The sequence below is a fragment of the Seriola lalandi genome, unplaced genomic scaffold (assembly GCF_002814215.2).
Source record: "Seriola lalandi dorsalis isolate HSWRI2012SDOR001 ecotype SW California unplaced genomic scaffold, Sedor1 jcf7180002054832, whole genome shotgun sequence".
Taxonomy (NCBI): Eukaryota; Metazoa; Chordata; class Actinopteri; order Carangiformes; family Carangidae; genus Seriola; species Seriola lalandi.
In genome coordinates, this window is record NW_019525385.1 from 1079066 (window position 1) to 1102170 (window position 23105).

The 23105-nt window shown below is 41.2% G+C and overlaps 1 protein-coding gene across 1 annotated transcript in view; it reads left to right on the forward strand.

Annotated features, from left to right (window-relative positions):
* lrmda (leucine rich melanocyte differentiation associated) overlaps positions 1-23105 on the forward strand; it is a 196770-nt gene that overhangs the window by 166555 nt on the left and 7110 nt on the right. The window contains exon 6 of the mRNA XM_087179387.1: positions 5215-5299. Within this exon, the coding sequence (XP_087035513.1) occupies positions 5215-5299 (85 nt within the window). The remainder of the gene's footprint in view (positions 1-5214; positions 5300-23105) is intronic.

Consider the following 23105-nt stretch of genomic DNA (forward strand, 5'->3'; position numbering starts at 1 on the left):
CCTGTAATGTAGGCTTACAATTCAGCTTTAAATCACCTACACTTATTCTGCAAGACACTCAAACAAAAGGTCGAGTGGCTTTTTTAAATTCCAACCTAAAAACAAACACAGCCTTATTACCATCTATGAGTCATCGCTATGGATGATTAACGTCCAGCAAGCACTCAACCTTTGCCTGTCTGACGCTTAGCTGTACACAAAACGGCGGTGTTCACTGTTGCTGGTTCGCTCCGTGTGCCTCGTGCCCCGAGCGAAACCTCACAACGGTTGCTCTTGTGATCAGTGATCATATGATACATTTACTCAGAGCAAGTTCATTGGAGTAGAACTGGTAAATCATTAAACACACGCTCAGCAGTCTTCCTGCTGAGCAAAAGACTGCCGCACTACCCACAAGTATAGGCACCATTACATCAAACGCTCTTCCCTTTGCCATTACCTAAGAAAAACAGAATTAATAAGTTTCACGCACACAACCGCATTTAAAACACATTATAATCTTTTCCCTGTTCCCTAAGCCACAATCATTAAGGTCCGACACAAAGACAGAAAAGATCTGAATTAATATACCACTGCTGTACCTTTATACTGTGCCACTTGTGCTTGTTGCTGGAAAAATATGCATTTTACCTCAACCATCCTAACCTTTTATGGCTATATAATAATATACAAATATGATATTTTATGTATTAATACACAAAATATAGGATTCTGTTTGAAAACACTCTGAATTATGCACAAAAGTAGTATGAATAAAAATCAGGGCTGGATTCAATCTCTGGTAATGAATTAGAGCGTTTCTCATTTCATCATTGCCATTACATGCTGTAAGACGCTGCAAGCTGGTACTGCTTATTTGTTTTTCATTGTTTATTTCTGAAAGTGTTGTATTGTTCGTAACCCCTAACTTCAGAAGTACGAGACATGAATCATAAAAAATTCTATCTAGTGAAGAGATAAACGTGTCATGCCAGCATTAAATGTTGACTCAAATAAGTTCACAAGTTGTGTCTCCTCTGATCTCTAACATGATCAGAAAGCAGCACCAGTTTACAGAGACAAGACGTGAAAAAAGTTCCATGCACAGACACAAAAGAAATATTTTGATATAGACCCAAAGAGAAAACATATCAAAAGACATTTTTATACATGTCTTTTGCAAGCACAAAAAGCAGAAATGGTGTCAAGAGAAAACAAAACAGAAGGCTTGTTTCTTCCAACAATTGCTTTAAGCTACAAAAATCTCCTTGAGTCCCTAGCTTCCCCTCAATGTCAGCCCCCACCCCCCACCCCCCCACTCGCCCTTCCTCCCTCTCTCTCCTCTTCGGTTCTCTCTTTTCCCCTTTTCCCTCTCTAAGGCAGGACAGGACCCTCTTTGCACCCTGATAGGTTGCGGGCTGATGCTTAGCAACAACATTCCTGTGCCCTAAGTAGCAGTAAGCCTCTGGCTGAACTCTTTGATGTGGCTGTCAGGCCACATTTATTTCCTTTTAGCACTTTGTCTACTTGTCCAGATGTATAAGGAGATAAAAAGGGCTGGTGTTTACACTGGTCTCCCTCTGTAGCGCGGCTGTAATTAGATTGTATTGCTGGTCAGTCTTAAGGAGGGAGGTGAGGTGAGGCGAGGCAGGAACCAGCTGTGTCAGGATGAGCTGGTAAGGGTGAGACCTCAGAGCCGGGCTGCAGTGTAACATTGTCCAAAATAGTTTATATACTTTGGCACCACACATCATAATCACATTCTAGTGAAATCTTTCTAGATCAGTCACCGTAATATACTGTAATATAACACCCATCAAGCCACAAGCCAAACTTGCAAAACTTTGTAAACTTTGTTGCAGTTGCATCTGAAAAACACCTAGATATGTGTCAACCTTCCCTGACTCACTTTCTGGTGTCTCACGTTTTCAGGAACCTCACTGTGGAGGTGGTTATGTGCTCCATGTGTTTTGCTTTTCCCGTCTTTCCATCCCTCCCCTGTCCCTCTCCTCCCGCTCCCCACTCTCATGGTGATATGTTGGAAGTAATAATCACTATTGCCTCTGGGTTTATCAGCATTTATTCGCATAACAACACAGAAAAGGAGAAGACAGACAGCACTGGTGTGATGTATTATCCTGTACGGGAATCATCTTTCATAATGACATCCAACAGAGCTTCCTCTCTCTGCCACCACCCATTTTTCTGTCTCTCTCTCTCTCTCTCTCTCTCTCTCTCACACAGTCACACACACTCTTCATTTCTCTCTCTACCTCTTTCCACTCTCCTCTGTCCACCATGTATTATCACAGAATCCACGGTGCTCCCCAGCCTGTAAATTTGTGCCGCATTATCATAAGCTGTGGTGATAACTCACATTGCACAGAGACAATAATGATGTGAACACTCAGCATATGCCCCAGGCCCAGCAAATTAAAACAATGCTCAGCTTGATGAGCAGACTAATCTGGACAGCAGAGAGACCGAGAGAGAGGGGGAGAGAGGAAACAGGGGGTCCAGGAGCATCTTAAATAGACGACACAGCAGCACCTCCCTCTGTTCAGTGTAGGTACAACTAGAGAAAACAAGAGGGACACAGAAAAAGATACAGAAAAATGGGGGATAAAGAGAGTAGGAGCATAGAAGGAGTGCTTGTTTTGAAAACATGAAAGGGATATGATGTGTGAGGACATCGTGAGACAATCACTAGTTATGTTTTTTGTTGTTCTAGACTGTTAGAAGTTGAAATTTGTATGATCAAGCACTGTGCGCTGTGCACATGTAAAGCTTCTCGATTCTGCAATAAATCCAGAACAGGAGGAAATAGTTTCGCTACAGCCCCAACAATTTATTATCTAGTAGTTAAACTGCTATTCTTACAACATAAATGTTAACAATATCACATACTGTAGGTCTGTCATGCATGTATTAGTGAGGCGAGGTGTTATAGCCATTCTGTAAGCACCAACAGTCTTGCTGCTCTCCTTTGCATTTTGATTGTTTCTATGAAGCATTAAAATGATAAAAAGTCGTCATTCCATTAGTTCTCCGAAAGCAAGTGTAAAAAAAAAAAAGATAATCCTGATGTTCCCCATCATTTGTTCCACATGTTTTCTCATCATAAGCATTTGCTGCTTTCTCTTCCTCTGGACGGGTCATTGACTAAAGTGAAAGAGTACACATGTGGAGGGGTAAGGAGAAAGGTCTGAAAAAAAGGGAGGATCACTACATGGGGAAGCCAGCTGATTGATGTTCTGTGGGTGGGGTAAAATGGTTATGCTGGGTAGAACACAAAGTGACAACCACAGATGGCAAACGGCTTGGGTGTTTGATGAGCAGGCATGATGCTGAGGAGGTGAACCAGTGGTATCACACATTGCATGAGGACTGGGTGGGTGGTTGTACTTAAAGCAAGGTGAATGATGTCCCATAGGACCAAAACCAGGGTGTAAGGCAGTGCAAGACTCTATCCTGTATCAAGCTAACCCCAGCACTCCTCCCACTCCTCCCACTCCTCCAACACCCTCCTAACATGGTCTGTGGGTGGTGCTGTTAATAATGTGGCAACTAGGAAGATTAATTGTGGGCAAGCAGCAGGATTAGAAGGGGCTTTTGGGGGCCAAGCAGGCCTGAAGAGGCCCAGGCTTGTGATCTTTCAAGCAGGCCAGGAAATGAGGCAAGCAGGAGCGCAACTCCACGGAGGCTCAGAAGAGCATGGAGGTAGATCAAATAGAGAGGGTTCACAATACTTTTCTTAATGCCTGAGTTGCTCTGTCAGCTCATAACAATTGTCTTTGTGTGTTCATTCTAACAGCCATTATAAATTTTATCCTCAAAAGCAAATGGCAAAATGCAAATCAGTGGAAGGTATTTGTAGATAGGATGAGTGGGGATAATTTTGGTTCAGGATCTCTCATTGGCCCATTGCAGCATCCATTTTGGCAGTACCTGATTGTTTTTCCTCAAATAGGAGGTGTCAGTTTTTCCTGAGTACAGTATGTTCTTGTTTTAGGTTGTTTTACTTCGTGTATTACATATTCCATACAAGTACAGCTTACAATCAAGGAGGGATTTGTGATATTTTTAACAGGTTTCAGCCAGTCCAGAGGCTGAGAGCAGCAGATCTGCTGTCAAAATAATACTTCTATTCCAAGCTCTTTCTTTTAAAAGCATGGTCCTCCAGCATATATGTAGTAAGGTCTCAAAATAGGCTTATTTTGCCATTTTTCCTCTTTGGTGTAATATGAGACACATGCTGGGCAGACCTTAATGCCTTTCAGAGATTCTATCTGAAAGCATATTATGTGATCGTTTTCAATTCACTGTGCTCTCTTTGCCCATGAAGAATATGGTTCCATTTAACAGCACAGACCATTCCATTTCTCAATGTTATGCATGGGCATGTAGAGGAACAACAATAAAAGTGGGAAAAATGCAGCTCCAAACCATCCCTAATATGTATTTGTCAGTTGAGTCTCTTGCTATGATTAAAGGCCCAGTGAATTCCTTCCTGCAGGAAAGGAAAGTATTTCTGCAAAGGCATCAGATATCGCTGTGTCATGATAAAGTGCCTGCTCTGCTAGCTGAAAGGCTAAGGGAAGGAAGAGGATGTTTTGGACCTTGAAAGTGCATGAAAGAACAACAATGCAAGAAACTCTTGACCTGTTTGGGAACATGCTCAGAGATTCGGGCCTCTGTTTTCTCTTTCTCTCAAAGCAGTATTTGTCACACTCGTTTAATATGAACCTCTACAATCAGCAGGTCATAATAGTTGCACAGCCAGGAATATCTGCACATGTCAATTTTATGACATTAAATAAGGTAGCCAGTTAAACAGAGATAAGTATTTAAAATGCAAATTGTATTTCCTCTGTTAGCGCCAGTGTAGAGAGGTCATTTCATGCCATTTGTCAGAGTACCCTCACATAGCCGTGCTATGTTTGGTTGTTAAGAGTGAGTGACGTCTACCCTTTAGATGACCACTGCGGGAGGTCATGGCTGAGTGAAGGTTAAGACCTCTCCTCCCTAACCAGGTAGTAGATCAAATCATCCAAGCCAGGACTGACACGTGAGAAGTAATAAAACATGACTTGCCACATTATGTGTTAAAACAGAAGCAGGATTTCCAACATTTCCTGTACCAATCCCAAAGGATTTATGACACTCACAGTCAACTCGTCAAACTGTTTTTTTCCTCTAAACATTCATCGTAGTTGTGTGTCTCCTTTCTCCTAGCCACGTAATGAGGCTGGATCTGAGAGTCACCCACTGCCCTACACTCCTCTACCCCGAGGGTCCAGAGACGCCAGGAACCACAAAGGTAAGGAAAATAGAAAGGCCTTTGGACTTCATAACCTTTTCACTCAGGAGGTTTGTGTATACATCTGTACAGATATTCTTCAAAAATAAACAGCACAATATATTACCATGGATTCAATCGAAACCTAGGCCCATGGATTATGTAAATACAAGTCATAACCCTAACGTCTGCAGAGAGTGGGAATCTATTGAACTTGAGACCAAGCTGAAGTTACAGTATGCTATCTATTCTTACTGATCTCATCTCATCTGTGTGAAGTGTTGATAGTGGGAATAAATCTGAGTAATCTAGGTTAACTCTGTTCTGAATGTATGCGTGGGAGCACGCAGAACATATACAAGATGAAGCCCCCTTGATCTGTTGATACGAAACATTGATTAGGCCTCATATTGACCCAGTGTCGTCAGTTGATGTAATTGTGTAGCAGCTTCTTAACATCAAACACTGCACTTTAGAAAGAACTTATCACGTTCATTAAAAAGATCTAATGTTCTAAATTAATTGGAGGCAACTTATCTCATTTGTATTTTAGTAAAAAGCCATGTGTCCTTGGATGACCAAAATACATTTTATTGTATTTTATCCTAAGAATTATAATTGCATTGAAAATGAAGCTAACAAATGATTTCACACACAAAACAGGCCATCAAATTTCACACATTACTGAGAGGAGAGGGTATTTTGACATTCTGTCTTACGAAACTAAATTTATCAAGCAGAGTCTTCTCCATTTTAAATTGCTTGATTGTCTTTTTTATTGTCTTGATTGTGCAGTTTATTGTCTATTCAGGCTTCAGTTAGCCTGACTGACTGACTGAGTTTATTTTGGAGTCAGGCTTTTCAAAATAAGCTCCTGAGACATTTGTCACCGTCTTCACAATGCAAAACACTTGGGTTGGTTGTGTTGTCCACCACTGTGGAAGTACAACCGATCACCAGTGAGCATTTTCACAGTACAAACAGTAGTGTAGACGACCCCATACCCCCCGCCCGGCCCACAGACCTCCATTTATGGCGCCAAGGACATATCTATGTCACGAAAGCCTGGACGGTGGCAGCTCTCACCGGATGTGAGGACAGAAAGAGCCCCATGCTTTGTCAAAATCGGACCTGGCTAAGAACAGTCCATTTAAAGGTGAGGGGATCTGACACATGAAATATCTTCCCCTCCCTCTAAGATCTGAGCAGCAGTGACAGTCTCCATTTGTTATTTTTATGAAGCAGCACTGCAGTCTTAGATAACACAGCCCTCATCTTCGCCCTTCACCTCCTCTTCATGTCCCTGCCTCCATCCCCCACCCTCGCTCTTTGTTTTTTTTTTTTTCTTTTATTTACACTTCTTAAACATACTTGAGTTTTCTTTATGTGTGGGAGACGGTCACAGTAACTCCTCATTCACAGAGAACAAAGCTGTGGAAAAGCAGTGCGACAACAAACAAAATGTTTCCGACAGTAATTCCAAACAATTGAGTGTTTACTGTGTTAAATTCGGGATATAAACAATAGAGGTGAAACAATATGGTGCATGATTTTGTGTAGTTCAATGCAACACACTCGATTCTATACACATCATAAATTTAAACAATTCATAACACGCTTTGTTCAACATCTGCCGTAAAAGTGAAGTCCCTTGATGATACTATATAGTCGGCTTTTGTCAACTGCTTATTTCTGCAGTACTTCTTTTTTCACATTATATAGAATCTGACCATAATGAATTGTTACATCCTTGGTAAGCAGCTAAAGTGTTTCTAAGTACGCACTATAGAGTATGTGATAGAGACAATAGTTGTTTTAAGGGTTAATGAAGTGGCCTTATTTTAATGGGGGAAAAGGGGAGGCTGTATAGTTTTATCCTGACTCCTGCAGTAGCAGGCAGATCAGCACCAGTTCTGACAAAGCCCTGTCGGCTGTACAGAAAGAACCTCCCTTTCCTCCTTTCAGCCCTCTGCACCCACCCTCTCCAACATGTCACCTGCGTGGAAGCCCCAGAGCCTGGGTGCCAGAGGTAATTACAGCAGCTAGGAGCTCCCATAGGAGGGCAGCACTGGCAGGTCACTGCCCAGGGAGAGAAGGGTGGAAACCAAGGACAGAACTCCAGGATAAGCTTCTGTCTTGGTTGGTGGAGGAGTCAACCTGGAGGAGACAGAGCAAAACAAGAGCAGGAGGGAGAGGAGGGAGGAGCGTTGAAAGATGTGCTGTTGTGGAAAAGAAATTTAAATCAAGATTCCATAGACCAGATCTGACAACAAATTGATAGACGGAACCAGAGGGGAAGATAAAGGAGAGAGGAATAAGAGGACCAGCGTTAAACAGGGAAAGAAAATGAGACTTAAAATAAGAGCGAGCTAGACAAAGACAAAGTGAAGGAGGATATTGGGGGCTCCAGTGTGTCTTGGTGAAGGCGTGACGCAGAGTGGAGTGGAGTATATAGTCTGGCAGAGGGGCCTGAGGATCCTCCACTACTGTCACCTTGGCTCTAACTCTCAGTGCTGGTCCAACTGTCAACTCAAGTCTAAATCTAACAGTCCAAAATGGAGTCCCGGCCTAAACAACTGTGTGTCTTCATGAAGACTGGCCTATATCATACTATTAAGCCACAGCCAATGACAAATTGCGTTTCCTTACCATGACGACTTATCGTTTCAGCATGCAAAACAGTGTGCTGGGTTATTTATTACCAGCTTGTCATTTTCTTAGGATGACACATTTTGAAGTGAGAATCACAAGTTTATTTCATAGATCTAATTATAACTGTAGTTCAGAAGTATGTAAAAAAAAGATGCTTCAGACTTGATTGATATATCCATGTGCACAGAGGAGATTTTAATGAAATACCTTTCATTTCCTCTGTATATTTCAATAAATATGCCAGGCACTAGTAACAGGTATCAGATTAAATTTGAGTAGGCCATCCCTCAGCAGTGACAGCAGTAAATGAAAGGGATATCTTTGTACAAGCAGAGTAAACAGACAAGGAAGAATGCCTGAAATCTGCCTTATAGTATGAGCCCTGGGCCCTTTTAATGTTGTTGTTCTGGGCCTGCTTCCAGCTACTTTGTATGTATGTATCTTAAATGGTGCACAACTGTTATTAAAATCCCAGGAGTAAAGCAGCCTTCAAAGCAAAAAAGAAAAAAACCCCAAAAAAAACAACCTCCTTCCTGACGACACCCATGGGGCGCCTCACATTTGTTTGGCGGTTCGCTTTCATTACATGTCGGGGTGATCTGCACTGCAACTCCTGCTACATTCCCCCTAGCTGCCTCAGCCTCCCCCCATACACCAAAAAAAAAATGGAGCAACGGGAACAGATCCAAACTAAGAGTAAACTGTTTTACAGTTGCTGCACAACAAATAAACAAACATCTGGAAGCATTCAGAGCGGCCCATTAGAAGGGCTCTGGGCTTTGCCAAAAAGGGGTAAATGATGAGGAATGGGCTGTCGAGAGGCTGGTGGAGACAGGGGAGAGGCCAGATGACGGAGCTGTGGGTGCTAAGCACTGCCTTTTAGAGCTCAGCTGGGCTCAGAGAGATCTACACCTGCTGCTATCTCCTCCTCCCCTCCTCCCCTCCACCAGACATCTGGATGGGATACATGACTAATGGATGACTAAACTGCGAGTGTTGAAACTTAGCTGTTGTCATTATGAAGGGAAAGGTTGTTGGTTTGACTGATGACTTAATGTTCTTTGCGCAACGTACTTAGTAAAACTAAAAGTGAGTTTGACGGCTTTAAAAATGTTAATGCGTCAAAACAGATATACAGTTCCCCAATGTCTGTTTATTGTTGCTTGTGTAATAACCAGAGCTGATTATATTATTTATAATCGCATGGTTCAGATGCTGTTCTGAATATGAATACTTTTTCATGAAGTCCTGTTATTTTAAGTAAATACATGTGCTATTGGTTTGGTGATTTTTTTTTTTTTTTGGTAAATTAATTGCTACATTACCTCAGACATCTGTTTCTTTGCTCCCGAGTTGTTTTCCGTGCTTATCTTGAGTGATACCTCAGTTCTGTTTGATGTCACTCTGTAGTTAGAATGAAAACTCTCATCTTTCTGCTGATAATCTTCCCATTCTGCTTTGGACTGCCTTGGCATGTTCCATGAGCATGGAAATGTCCTCTCTGGAGCTCGGTGAGAAAAGACAGAGCACCTTTGACGTTTCCCATCAGACACATGTACGTGCTCTGCAAGACATTTCACTCAGCCTCGTAATGATTATACCAGCAGGATCTGTCCCCTGATAAACATCACTCTTAAACACAAAGACTTGCGCTGGCTCCCACACAACTAAAATGAGGCATATGGAAAGAGCAGAGTGTAAGCTTTTCCTCCTCCTCGTCCAGAGTACCCTTTGCAGAGCTGCTTTCTGTAAACTTTATAATAAACTATAGACAATGCGTGCGTTCAACATCGAGAAATGACAGATGATGAAATATTGTCACAGAGAATGATATATACAGATCTCCCTGCCAGCTATATGCCATGAGCTTGTGTTGAGTGAGTCTCAGCACCAAACTCTATGAGGTGAATTGACAAAGTAAAGACATGGCTTTCTTCCCGGGTGCTGAGTTCATAAAAATGTTTCCCAAGCACTTGTCACCGCATGAAGGTTTTATTTCTTTGCAGTGTTTGCCAGTTTGTGAGCTGAGGAGGTGTTTAAGATTAGTTTCTAATGACTGGGTGTCTCGCTGCCATCTCCGATATTGCCCTGTAAATCACGATACAGCCACAAAAATTAAAACCTCAAAAAGACTCTTATTTCTTTGCATCAACATACACTTTCCTCCAAAAGGCACTACTTAGACATTTTTTCTGGATGTAAACTGTACTGCAGTGGCAGAGAGAAACTAAGTACACTTACTCAAGTACTATACTTAAGTACAGTTTGAGGTACAATAATACAATACAATAATAATAGTATATAACAACATATTAGTATATAGTATATAATACATACGTAACAATACAAAGCCAGCAAATAATTAAAACCACAAAACATTTCTTCAATATGTATCCATGCTAAAGTATTGTGTTGCTGTGTGTGGGTGCATGTGTAGACAGTGCACACACCTGTATATGGGATGTCTGTCATCTACTCTAACAGAAAAAAACAGGACAGTAATTGCTACCTGTTCCATGATACATTTTTCAAACCCAGTCTCGCATTGAATCAACAAGCACCTGAAAATTAAGTCACAGTCGCATTGATCTATTCTTTGGTGAGGTAGCTCCTGCTGCATATCACAGCACATCCCCATGTATGAGGACAGGCTCTATTTCCTTTATCTGAGTCAGATGATGTGATATTATTCCTCCCTGGAGTGGATTGGCTCAGCAACATGGATATCCATTAAAGCCGGCCTATGGAGATGGATGAGGGGAGAAGGGACAAGGCAAACTGGGCCTGCAATCCTTCACCGTGGCTTCACACAACACTGCACTGTCCGCATCCAAAGTGATGAGAGCTCTTTTTGGAGGCAGGCCTGTCGTTGTTATTACTAGCCCTGGAAATCACCTCTACGTTTTCTCCTTCAGAAGCAGGCTAGATTAAAATGCCAGGATAACCTCCTCAGCTTCCACGACAGGCTTAACTGCCGAACCCTGACATGCCACCTCTAAACTGTTTTGAGAAAGCTGCCTTCCACCAAGTGTCATTATCTCTCCGTTATCGGATGACACTCCTCTCACAGTGTGTGAATAATTCTGTTTGTGCTGGGTTTGGAGAAATGTCAGTGACACTATTGTTTTTACCTTGCCGTTTGATGTAGCTGAGAGAGTCTCCTGAGTGTCTTGAGTTCTTAAAGTGATGTTGGACGTATACAGCAAAAACTTAAAGTAGAAAGATAGCACTGTCAGCTTCTGAGCTATATTCCAAGATATTTGTTTGTTAGTTCCTCTGACTATCAGTATAAAAGTAAATATTTCCTTCTATGATATTCTGCTTTAATAAGGGACGTTTCATAGTCAAGTTAAAAGTATGCTGTTGTTTTGACTGAAATGATCCAAGCAATTTCATTAGGATGCCACGAAGAGTTCACAGATCAAATGAGACATTATTTATCTGAACGATAATAATCTTAAGTCATTGTACAAACTAATGTGATATAATGAACATTTGCCATTTTGAACACTGAGCCTGAAATCTTATGATCATACTTTTGAACTCCTTCATCCATCACCACTGAAATATGATGATTACAATCTTTGGAAGAGTTTTCTCAGCAGCAGGAAAATATGTAGCCTCCTAAATCTTTACAGTGCGTGACCATTGCAGACAAACCTTTGTTATTTATGACGATACAAACCCTACTGGACTCACCCATTAAAACTTGCTCCGGCATAAACAGACATAAGTTTGAAGCAATATGTTGGCTGCTTCTCCAAACGTGTCAGGCCGATAGACAAGGACATGAGTTTCTGCCAAGCAGGCCCAGCCCTCTTGGAAAAACATACCGCTGGTGCTCTGGACCTTGGTCTACTTCCCAGTTGCACTGGTCATTCTCAGGAAAGTAGCAGAACATAAATCACACAAAGTGGAGAGGTCTTGCTGCTAGAATCAGCTCTGATATTCTGGTATTGCTAATGCAGCTACACTACTATTCATTTTCCACTATGATTAGTAGTTGTGGTTCAGAGACAACTGAGTTGCGGTCTGTGCTTTCCGGTCGTACTTTCAGTCATAAGTTGGGGCATGTTTCTGTAGCCTTCATGGTTTGCAAAGGTGGGAGTCCATCATAGTAATTTAGGATTGGGGTCAGCTGCCAGATGGTTTTGGATATTTTTACAGCAGGATGGATGTTGGGTCCACCAGTTTTCTTCTGTGTCAGTACCCCTTGAAACAAATTGCTTGGTGGGCAGACAGAGTCAGTCTGTGTGAGGGGGCTTGCTACCCTTCATTCTGATGAATAGCTACTAACATGCTGACAGATGCTGGACAACTTGTCATGCTAAAAGGGACAGGATCAGACCACAAGTTCCGACTCCAAGTCCTTGTAAATTTGTAATTATTGTTTATTGCCATGGATGTTTACAAAGAGATACAACATGTCTCATATTTCAGATTGTGTGATACAGCAAGTTAACAGAATTAGATATAGTACTAATATATTTGTCTTGTTGGTTTATATAGGATCATATATCTTAATCAGGGTGTTTTTAATAAATTATATTTTGAGTAGACTGTAGATCGTAATTCTATGGTAACTGATTTCACATAGTAATCATTCAAGATGAAAACATGCCTTAATGCTAGTCTGGTTAATGGCTCCAACAAATTAGACTCCACTTCACTCGGTGGCTAGTTTATCATGCTGGGTGACAACGCATGTTGCATGGCTTAACAGCTGTGCTACATCACTGAACCTTTCTGTCAGGCATGATCGTAACAGAGCTATACATGCCATGGAATCACTAATATGCTGTGAGAAAAGGGGCTGCGAGTGATCATTTACTCAGCAGCATAACGTGGAATCCAGAGACCTGTTAGAGGACAGGCAATAACAGTGGCAATAACCGAAACAACTACCCTCCCTGGTTAACCATGTTGTGAAGTATATTAAGACAAACATGCAGATGGATGCGTTTGTGCAGACAGATGCCATGTGAAACCACTTCTTACGTATGAATGGCCGTTTACGCTACAGTTTCTATAAACTCAATATATAAAGCCATAAGCACAAGATCCATGTGCCAAAGCTGTGATGATGACATACTAAGGTGTACGGTCTTTACATAGACTTACCACAGACACCTTTTAGTGTTTTACATTAGACGATGTCTTTCCCCGACATGTTGGTCATTATATCATTACTGTCACTGTACAGGAAAGTACGGCCAAGTTATTGTAGGTCGATGTTGAACCAGGAAGTCATTAATTTTAATGGATGTCTATGACAGGCACTTTGGTTCATAATTTTACTGTTTATTGTACTGTACCCTGTTTGATAGTCTGACTGTACATCTATCATTGTTGCGGTATTCCCTAAGTCCAGTGTGCTGGATTTTTCTTTCATATTGCATCACTCTCTTATAATACTGTTGAAATTAGGATACCTGGAAATTTCCCGTGGGTTTTGATAACCTCTGTAAACATTCTCAAGTGAGTTTGACAATAGATTGTATTGAACCAGAAGTTATTTTTTCAAGCTAACAATTCAAGTCTGCAGATGTTAGTAAATTACTACAATGTGGGTCTATTTACTAATACATGAACATGTGTAAACATTCAGTGTGGGCATGACTGCAGGCACTGTTACTCTGGTGGTATTGTGGGTCCTGAAACATCATGCACACTCACAAACCCTGACACACTCATTCCCAGGTACCCTCAATGCTCCAAAGCTATTGTGGTGGAAAGAACTGAACCCATCTGTCAATTACGGTAAGCTCCATTGGGCCATTGTCTAAACAGTTTTCTCACTCACTGGTGAATCCAGTGATTTATTGTCAACTGCCTCGGCATCAATATACAATTGGGAGACACTAAGCTGTGATGTCTGAACACAAACTATTGTCAGAGTATCAGCATAGCTCACATTAAGTGCCATTTAGATTATTCATTGCATCGGGCTGTGTGAAAGCCTGGTTTGGATTTGCTGCTTGTAAAGAGACGAGAAGGCCATTATCCCATACGATGGGATTCCAGTGCTATGGATCTGAGCTTGTATTTCCTGCAGATTCACACTATTCAAGTGAATGAACAGTGTCCGAGCAGAATCAAACACAGACTCAGTGTCGCACATTCTGTGGGTCAGCTCGTCCTGATCTGCCTTAAAGTCCATAAGGCCAACTGGATGTGAGTGTCAGGGCTATTTTGTTGAACTGACATGCATTTTATCTCTCTTAAGATATAAAGGGGAGCCTCGGTTACAGGAAGTAGCAGGTCTTGTATGGCTTGTACTGGCATCAACATTCCAGCTCGACCAGAATGAATAGAGCGAGGTCACTGAAATGCTAGGAAGTCCAAAACAACCTTTTAATCTGTCACTTTGATTTGCTGATTAAGTCAATTTAAACAGACGGAGCAGGTTTCTCTGTCATGATAATATGAGCGGACAAGTTATTTCACCATCATAATTTGATTCATAGATAGTTCCTGGCATGTTATGTCGCTGCTGCGCAAGCTGATTGGATTGACTGAGTCATTTTGGTCAAACACATGAATTTACCCCAGATTGTTGTGATTTAAAAGGCTGTTTGTTTCATTCCCCTCCCTCAGGACAAACATGCATTCAAAACTAAACCTTCAGAATTGGTAGCCATCAAACCATACCATATTTGCTCCAAACGATGGAATTTCTTGATTATGCATTTGTATACAGCATGTGCTATTTGTTGAGTGTGTGACCTGAGTGTTGCTGGAATTCATGTTTCATAAAAAAAAATTGCAGGCAAACATAAACACTCTACAACAGCTACAACTTTGAAAACCAATTATTTTAGTGCAAGTAAATAGAAAATGTCCATTCTGTGGAGTGTTGAGTGCCTGGAGAGCCTCAAAAGAAAGCTAAAATATGTCTCTCCATTTGACACCATTAACAACTCTTAACACATGACCTTTGGCAGCTTTTCACCATTTTAGGGCATCTTCTGCGCCTACAATTCTGAACTAAGCATTTGGACAGTTGGATAACAAAGATAGGGGAAGAGGGCATAATGTTGGACAAAGTGAAATGAACATGTGCACATGTCTGGCGGTGTGATTTCTTGTTTGCACAGTGACCCCGAGATGCAGTGTCTCAAGGCTAACCAACAGTTTTTTTTGTGCCCTTTGTATTGCTGGTTAAAATAACAAGCCTGGTTATATATTTTTTCTCCTTTGCAGTATGCCCTTATGGTGAAGAAAAATAGATTTTGAAGTGTATACATTGTTGTATAAGAATACACCCACTGTAGAATACATTGTACCATCATCCATGTTATTGTTTTGCTTTATGTCGCAGGCAGTAGATTTTAATAGAAGAGCTGAAAGGATGATATTAAGATAACCTTGGGAGAGAAGCGATAACACAGCCATGGGCATCTGTCCTTCCTGCCATCACTAACCCACTGTGACATTTTGGCTGAGGAACAGCTCAAGCTGCAGCACAAACAGCTTATTTGCACTTTTTACACAATACTTGAAGGGATGTTATAGCTTTTTCGTTATTGTAGAGTTTTAGAGATTACCCTGCTGGTCAGCTTGTATTGTGATATGCTGTTAGCCATTAGACTATGGCGAGGTAATCCTGACAAATACAATGAACAAATCAAGGATATTAGTGCTGTGATGTGCAGTCGATAATATTTGGCTTCATTAATTCCCATGCCCTGAGATGACATCCAGCCCCTATTAGGTTTGAAATCTCATCCCCTTCTCCTCTATACCTCAGCTGTGGCTCAACCAAGCAGCCAAGCAGATAATACGCTCTGAGCTCTGAAACATGTACCATTATAATTAGCTTTGTCAGGTCCTAGCCCCTACAACCCTCATGCAGATAATATGATAATATGTCTTCATAACCGGCTGACCTTACATGCTCAATATTTCTCCCCTTATGAAGATTACATGTCAATAAAGTAATTGAGTCCCGGGGTGTGTGGCAAGTGAAGATTTAGGTTATTGGACTTTTCAGGGTAGTGATGTACGAGCGTTATTATTCTACCTGTCAGGAGATGTGCAGGGGGCTGAGGACAGTCCGAGAGTGTCAGGGGGGAAAAAGAGAGGAGAAGGGCAGGGGAGAGAAAGAGAGAGAGAGCGATAAGGGAAAAGAGAGAGAGAGTGGGGGGGGGGGCAGAAAGAAATGAAGTGAGCCAAAGAGAGACACGGACAAGGGAGAGTGAGAGAGGACGGAAATGAAGAGGAGGAGGGAGCACTGGGGAGAGCAGAGGAGGCAAGATCATTTCTCACAAGGAGGGACAGATCCACTGTTAATCATTCCCTCATACCTTCATCTCGCTGTCCCCTTTCTCACTCTGTGCATATGAACAGGGGATATGTCATATTAATTAAGAGAAGTAGAGTTACAGTGGAGCCATCCGTCTGAACGAGGTACAGGGGAGGCCAGAGGGGCATGAAATATTCCACACAACACAAACCTATCATCACCTCTGCCACACACCTGATTGGCTACTGTGTGTTCATCAGTTTAAATTCTGGCAGGAAATGACGGCATGTAATTTGACACAGCCATAATTTAAAGCAGCATGTGATGTCACCAGGAATACATTTTTCATTGCTTCAACCTCATTTTTACAGTATTTGCTGATTTAAATGCATGCTCACTTTACTGTTACATTACTGTATAGACTTTTTCTGCAAATAATTAAAATTTGTTTATAATGCTTGACTGAAATATTATAATAAAAAAAATCATATTGTATATTAATAAGAAACGTATGCTTTAATCAACATTTCTGTGAATGTGCCAACTGGCAAATTTTCAACTGCATTCCACACACATATATATATATATATATATATAGATATAGATATAGATATATAGATATATATATCTATATATATAGATATATAGATAAAGTTATTACATTATGCCTTGTCCAAATGATAACACACCCATTCAGGATTTGTTGGAATTACAGGTAGTAGTTATTGAGTACACACACAGTGTATATACATATGTATACAGTAGATGGACAAATAAACATACAGTGCATGTGTATTGCCTCATTGTTACGACTTCCAGATGCTCCACCGCGAATAACAAAAAAAATAAACCAAACTCGAGTCTTAAATTCTAGACATTATGATTCTCTCTTTCTGAAGATTTGCAGACAAAATCTGTCAGTGCAAATACTTTATTTCCAGATGACTATTTTAGCTCACCACATCAGTGATGCAGAGCAATACACACTTATGTTTCGGTTAAAAGTGGTGTCAATAAAATTTGTTTGACTTGACTTCACAGAGATTTTCCTCAGTACCCCGTTTCAAAACATGAAGGTAGAATCCCTGATGTCAACATTGCACATATGTAGTGATCTACACTTCTTTTTCTTTATTATTTTCTTGCCACATATAGTGACAGATTGTGCTAAATGCCATATGTCAAGGTACAGTTTTGTCCATCATAATTTGACTGTCAGTGGTGGAGACAGAGGAAATGGGATGTGAAAATGAGTGTGGTCGATTGAGGTCCAGCAATGAAGGTTACGCACGTTTTTTAGCTGCAAGAGAGACAGAAGCAAGGGACACACAATGGCAGGGTGGGAGAGCAATGTTAAAGGATATTTTACCATGTCCTTTTGGATTAGGCCTGAAGATTGATATCTTCCAGTCAGATGAAGCTCTGATGTGAGTGATCCAGCCCCTCCATCATTGTGACATGCGGCTCTTGGCTAACGCTCATCCGTGTTGATGGGCACACCCTACGCCACAAGGGCCCTGGCTAACATACCCACCTTCCTCTCTCCCCGTCTCTGTCCGCCTCACTCTGCCATCTCTGTTCTTTTATTTCTATTGCCCTTCTCCCCTGTTTTCTGTCACCATGTCATGTCCAATCACTGTTTGGCTGGCCAGGCACTCAGTCGGGCAGGCAGGGAGCAGGAGCCCCAGGTAGAGAACTGCCTAACAGGCATCAGGATGGGCACTGAAATGACTCTAATAATGGGGTCCCCGTGTGGCCCAGACAGGCCAGTCAGTTAGCAGGGCCAGAATGGGGAGTAATAAGTGTTTGATGTCTTCAGGGGAAGGAAGTGTGAAGGAGTACAGCCAACTCTGGGCACTGCAGTCAGGCAGGTGCGGCCAGCCAGGATTTGAGGAGGGAGACTGTGGAATAAGACGTCAGACTAGTATTGATATGTGTCAAGCTGGAGGTTGCCAGGCTGTTTGTTTAAGAGAGTGTATCAGGGTGGTAGCAGCCATGCGGTAATTGATGCCTAGCTCAAAAAGACAAGGTAGAGGACAACCTGATGTGCCTGGTGCTCAGTCAAAGGCGAGAGCTTTATGAAACAACCATTGTCAATTTAATGTTGTGACAAAAGAAGAAACTACTGCACAGTGCGACTATATTATGTGTGCGTGTTTATATGCATGTGTAAAACTCCAGCAGCAGCTCCTCTCGTGGCTAAATTTGCTGGTCATCTTTGATTTGATGGAAATTGCCGCTGACAGGTAGCGAGGTGCCATTTTACCCACCGATGCGTGAAGTCCATCATTGTCTGTGCAGTTGAGTTTAGTTAACATGGCACTTAGCGACTGACATTGCTTTAGAGCCAGAAAAACACTGTCATTGTCATGTCATTTATCTTTTGGTATACCGATTTTCAATGTGTTCCTCGCTGAATGCCTCGCTGAACGCTTCTAGCTTTTTACAGTAGGCATGTGTGGCTAGACGGACTTTCGGTGCCCTCTAAGTGTGAGCCACATTTCAGATGCTCAACGCATTTTAAGCGCTGATATCAGAAGAAACTGAATGCGCAGCACCTTCCACTGTTAAAGCCACCGCTGTCCTTTCTAGTATGGTTATCTAGTAACAAGCTACTTCCGTTTGAACAGTTTTATGTGGTTGTAATTGACCTGACAATGGGGTTCATTATGCAGTCCCTTTCATGCTGTTTTGCCTGATAATTATTATTTAATGTGTTCGGATGGAGAGCATCATTAATTCATCTCTTCCTCCAATGTCAAAGAGATGAACAGTGAAGTTATCACTCTCTGGTGATTAATATTATGCTCTTTTGTTATTGAATCCTGTCCCAGTGATTAAACCTTCATTGAGTGACTCACCAGCCGCTCTTATTAACGGCACCATTACCGAACACAGCCAAACCTCTAATTGCGATTTTCACTTTTTCTTTCTATTTCGGTCAGAGGTTTGAACCACTTATCTGTGCTTTTGTTTTAATTAGAAACCCTGGGTGTAATGACGAACACAATCGATCAGTGTCAGGAAGTGTGCTGTGCGTGTGTGGTGATTTGTGATCCACATGTTGATGGAGAAAATGAGCCCTTATGATTACTGGCATCATTAGTTGTTTCATGTGTCCTTAAGGGTAGACGAACCCCTTCAATAATAACTCTGGCAGTAAATAACCAGCTTATTGTTGTTGTGCTTACAGGAGAGTTTTTTTTTTTTTTCATATGCAAGGGGTGTGTTGTCAGTGAGTTTGCTAGATGATAGTAGGTGCCTTGAGAAAGGCGTTCCAAGGGGACTTAGGACTTTGTAAACTGGCTGAGTCCTCTGCCTCAAACCACCCTCCTCTTATCTCCACACTCCAGAGCTACTGTAACCAGTGTTCTCTCCTAGCTCTATGTGGAATAAATGTCACTGAAATTAATTTCACCATTTTTTTTTCATTAGACCCCCCACAACGGTAATCTGTTTTCAGTCAAAATTTATATGCCCCAGAATTCAATTTCCTTCTCATCCTCATAAGTTGAAAGTACAAAGACTGATAGGCATTTATCTGGTTATAACTGTAATTCACCCATCAATGAATAATGCCATCCTCAATTTACAGTGTTTGATTACAGCCATTTAGTGAACTGACAGTGATGAAGTGTCATTTTTCATATATTAACCAATGCTGCTGATAAGCTCAAAACATAACTGGTGCATACAGTATGCACAGTGTTGCATGCCTATTTATGAATGACTGTGTTTTGTCCTTTATGCTGATAAAATTTCTTTGTTTATTTTGTCAGTAACAACCCCAATCACAGCATCTCCTGTAACAGTAGCTCTCAGTTCCTGAACCATATGAAAACATACAGAATATGTTATTGTTGCACTTTAGGAGAATCATGTGGCAAAATCAACCTGGTATTGATCAGGGCTGGTTGAGCCATGACCCAGCAACCTTCCCCTGACAGCCTATCAGCCTGTGGCAATAGCAAATCTTTCAACTCTCCATTTCCCATACACACACATGCGCGCACTCTAGCCCTTTTGTGTGTGCATTGTTTTATTTGAGTCATGTACACAGTTCCTAAATCTCTTCTCTCTTTTTTTTTTCAGTCTCAGTTTGGGACTCTTTTGCCCCAAACAATATAAGGTTCCATATGTAACTATGCAGTCAAAACAACAAAACAAACACCTAATGAAAGAAGCAAAAATACAATATCTCACAATGAATTCAAGCTCAAGAATTTGTGTGTGTACATCTACATATGTGTATATACACAGCATATATATATATATATATATATATATATATATATTGAGTGTGTAAATGTGTGTGTGTGTGTGTGTGTGCATCTGTGTGTATGCAGTAGGGTCCAATATATGTATATACTGTCTGGTGGAGAAACATTGTGTTTGAGTGGGTGACAGATCAACCACTGACTGACTGACAGGAAGTATACAACATGTCAGGCTGCCTGATGAGAGGTGTTTGGAAAGTCTGACGTCAGAGCCTCATCAAATGTCAGCAGAGAGAGTAACAGTTACGCTTTCTTTCTCCAGTGTGATCAGCAGGCATGTCATTAAAGGGGCTTGTTAACCCAAGACAGTTACTGTAAATTATGATCACTTCAGCTATTGATAGCTAATAGTGGGTACCTTTCCTTATATTGCTATGAAATGGCACCATGTACTGTGTGTATTTCATTCTGCTGGATGTTTTACGGTCCTACATGCCTTGCATTGCACTATTGGGTTGTAAGAATACGCCTTGTGTTTTAGGCTGTATAATCCCCTCCTTCCTGTCTCTCCTGCCCTCCTTCCATCCCTCCTCCTCTCTGCCTTTTCCCCAGCCTCTGCCTCAGTGAAAAATGGGGCGCATTTTCCTGATAGCCTGTGTGGATGTGGAGAGTATAAATGGCTAATGAATTACAGATGAACATTGACGCAAATTAATCTTCCTGATGTCCCAGGGTTATATGGCAGCTATTTAAAAGTTTAATCAATACGCTGAAGTTGAGAACATGCAGGCACTGCAGTTGTTTGGCCGCAGTAAACAGCCAGGAGGGGAATGGGGAAGGCCTGAGCCCAGGGCATGCATCATAATGACAGGTATTTATGTTTAATGGACTAAATATTTTTTATTGGTAGAGGGCAAATGTCACTTAAATTCTCAAAGTTACATGCAGGAGTTTTGTTTGAGACTGAGAGATCGGTGACACCTCAGCTGTTAAAATGGTTAACTAATTGACAAAAGAGTCTATTAGTAGAGTAAAGATGGAGTGAAGATAGATTTAGTTTCAACATGTCATATTAAGCCCTCACTTCTTTTGTGAGAACTGCACATAAAAATGATAATAAAATGGTCCTCATGTTGGTGCCATCAATATGTTTTACTTAAGAGGCATTCTGTCTCACTTCATTGTGCTGTTTCTCTCCTTCACTCCCACACACACAGGCTACATACTGTAGCCCATACATTACTGTAGCAGTAGTTTGCGCTTACATTTTCTTGCAGTTATTAACAATCAGTATGACTCTTTACACTGACACAACACCACATGTGTAATTGTGTGGGAGTTAATTTCCTGTCAAATGACTGGAAATAAAATTTAAAAAAAAATACAATGAAGAAATTCAGCCAAAATACCAACATAACTTTTCAACTTTCAAGTTTGTCACTTGTATAAATAGTAATGGGGGGAAAAAGGAAATCGCACAAATTAAGTATCACATGACAGTAGAAATAAACTGATAAATAAATCATGCTTTCTCTGTTATTGACGATAATATAATAAATATGTGAAGCCTTTTTTTTTTTTTAAACAAATTAAAAAACATAGCACACTCAGTTTTCAGGTTAAAAAAAGACAAAACAATAGAAAACGAAGCAAAAGTTTGATGAATCAAGTGATAGAAAATTTGTCAAGACACTAGTAGAAAAAAGCTTTTTAGATCAATAGGCACAGTAGTTGTTGTGTCTCGCCTGGAGCAACCACTGTGGTCCTTTTTCCTAGTAAGGATTACTCACACAAAGCAGTGTGATTTTTTTTTTTTTTTTTTTTTTTTTTTTTTTTCAGCTCGATACATACGAATCACACTGAAGAAATCTTTTCAACTGATTTTGCCGATCCTGAGCGAGGAAAAGTACATTGAACTGACTTTGTTTTAACAAAAGACAACATGCGGGAAGCTTTAGATGTTGTTTGCTTTGCCTGCTGGAGAACAAAGTAAGTACAGACATTTTTTACTGTGCATTTCCATATTTCTGTACTGTTGAGAAGAGGCTCAGTGGTGTATAGAAATATATTTCTGGAGTGAATATGTCCTGTGTGAATACAGCCATTCCTGCTGTCATCTTCTGGCAAAATTGAGGCCAGCTAGTTTCATAATTGATTTCATTGGGCATTTGATTAAACTCCACTATATTGACTCTGTGAAATCAAACACGGGGCAAATTCATATTCCCATATTTGATAAGAGGCTTAATCTGGATGTACTGGCCCCCGAGTTGCTTGGTACCATCACTGTTTATCGTTTCATCTTTGGAAACCTTTCACAAGTACTTCTAAGAAAAATATACAAATTAGAAAATGCTCGCACACTGATACACATATCCAGCATACCAGCACTAAGTGAAACAATTCCATTTCTCTCCATGGCACTGTGCTGTGTGTGCCAGCCCACCTCTCAGTAGGCTGATTCGCAGTCCACTGGCTGTTGGTTTATGGGACGCAGGAGGGTTATCTATCTGCAGGCTTCCCTGTAGAGAGGAGATGGTGACTCCATCTCATGACGTTGGGCTGAACTGATAAAAGGACAGCCGGAGATGGATCGTGTCCACAATAATAGCCCTGGCTCACAGCAGCCTATGCCCCAAGCTCATAAGTCACTATCACACCAACTCTTATGGATGCCTCCCCCCAGCTCCGTCTGACCACCACCCCCCCCACC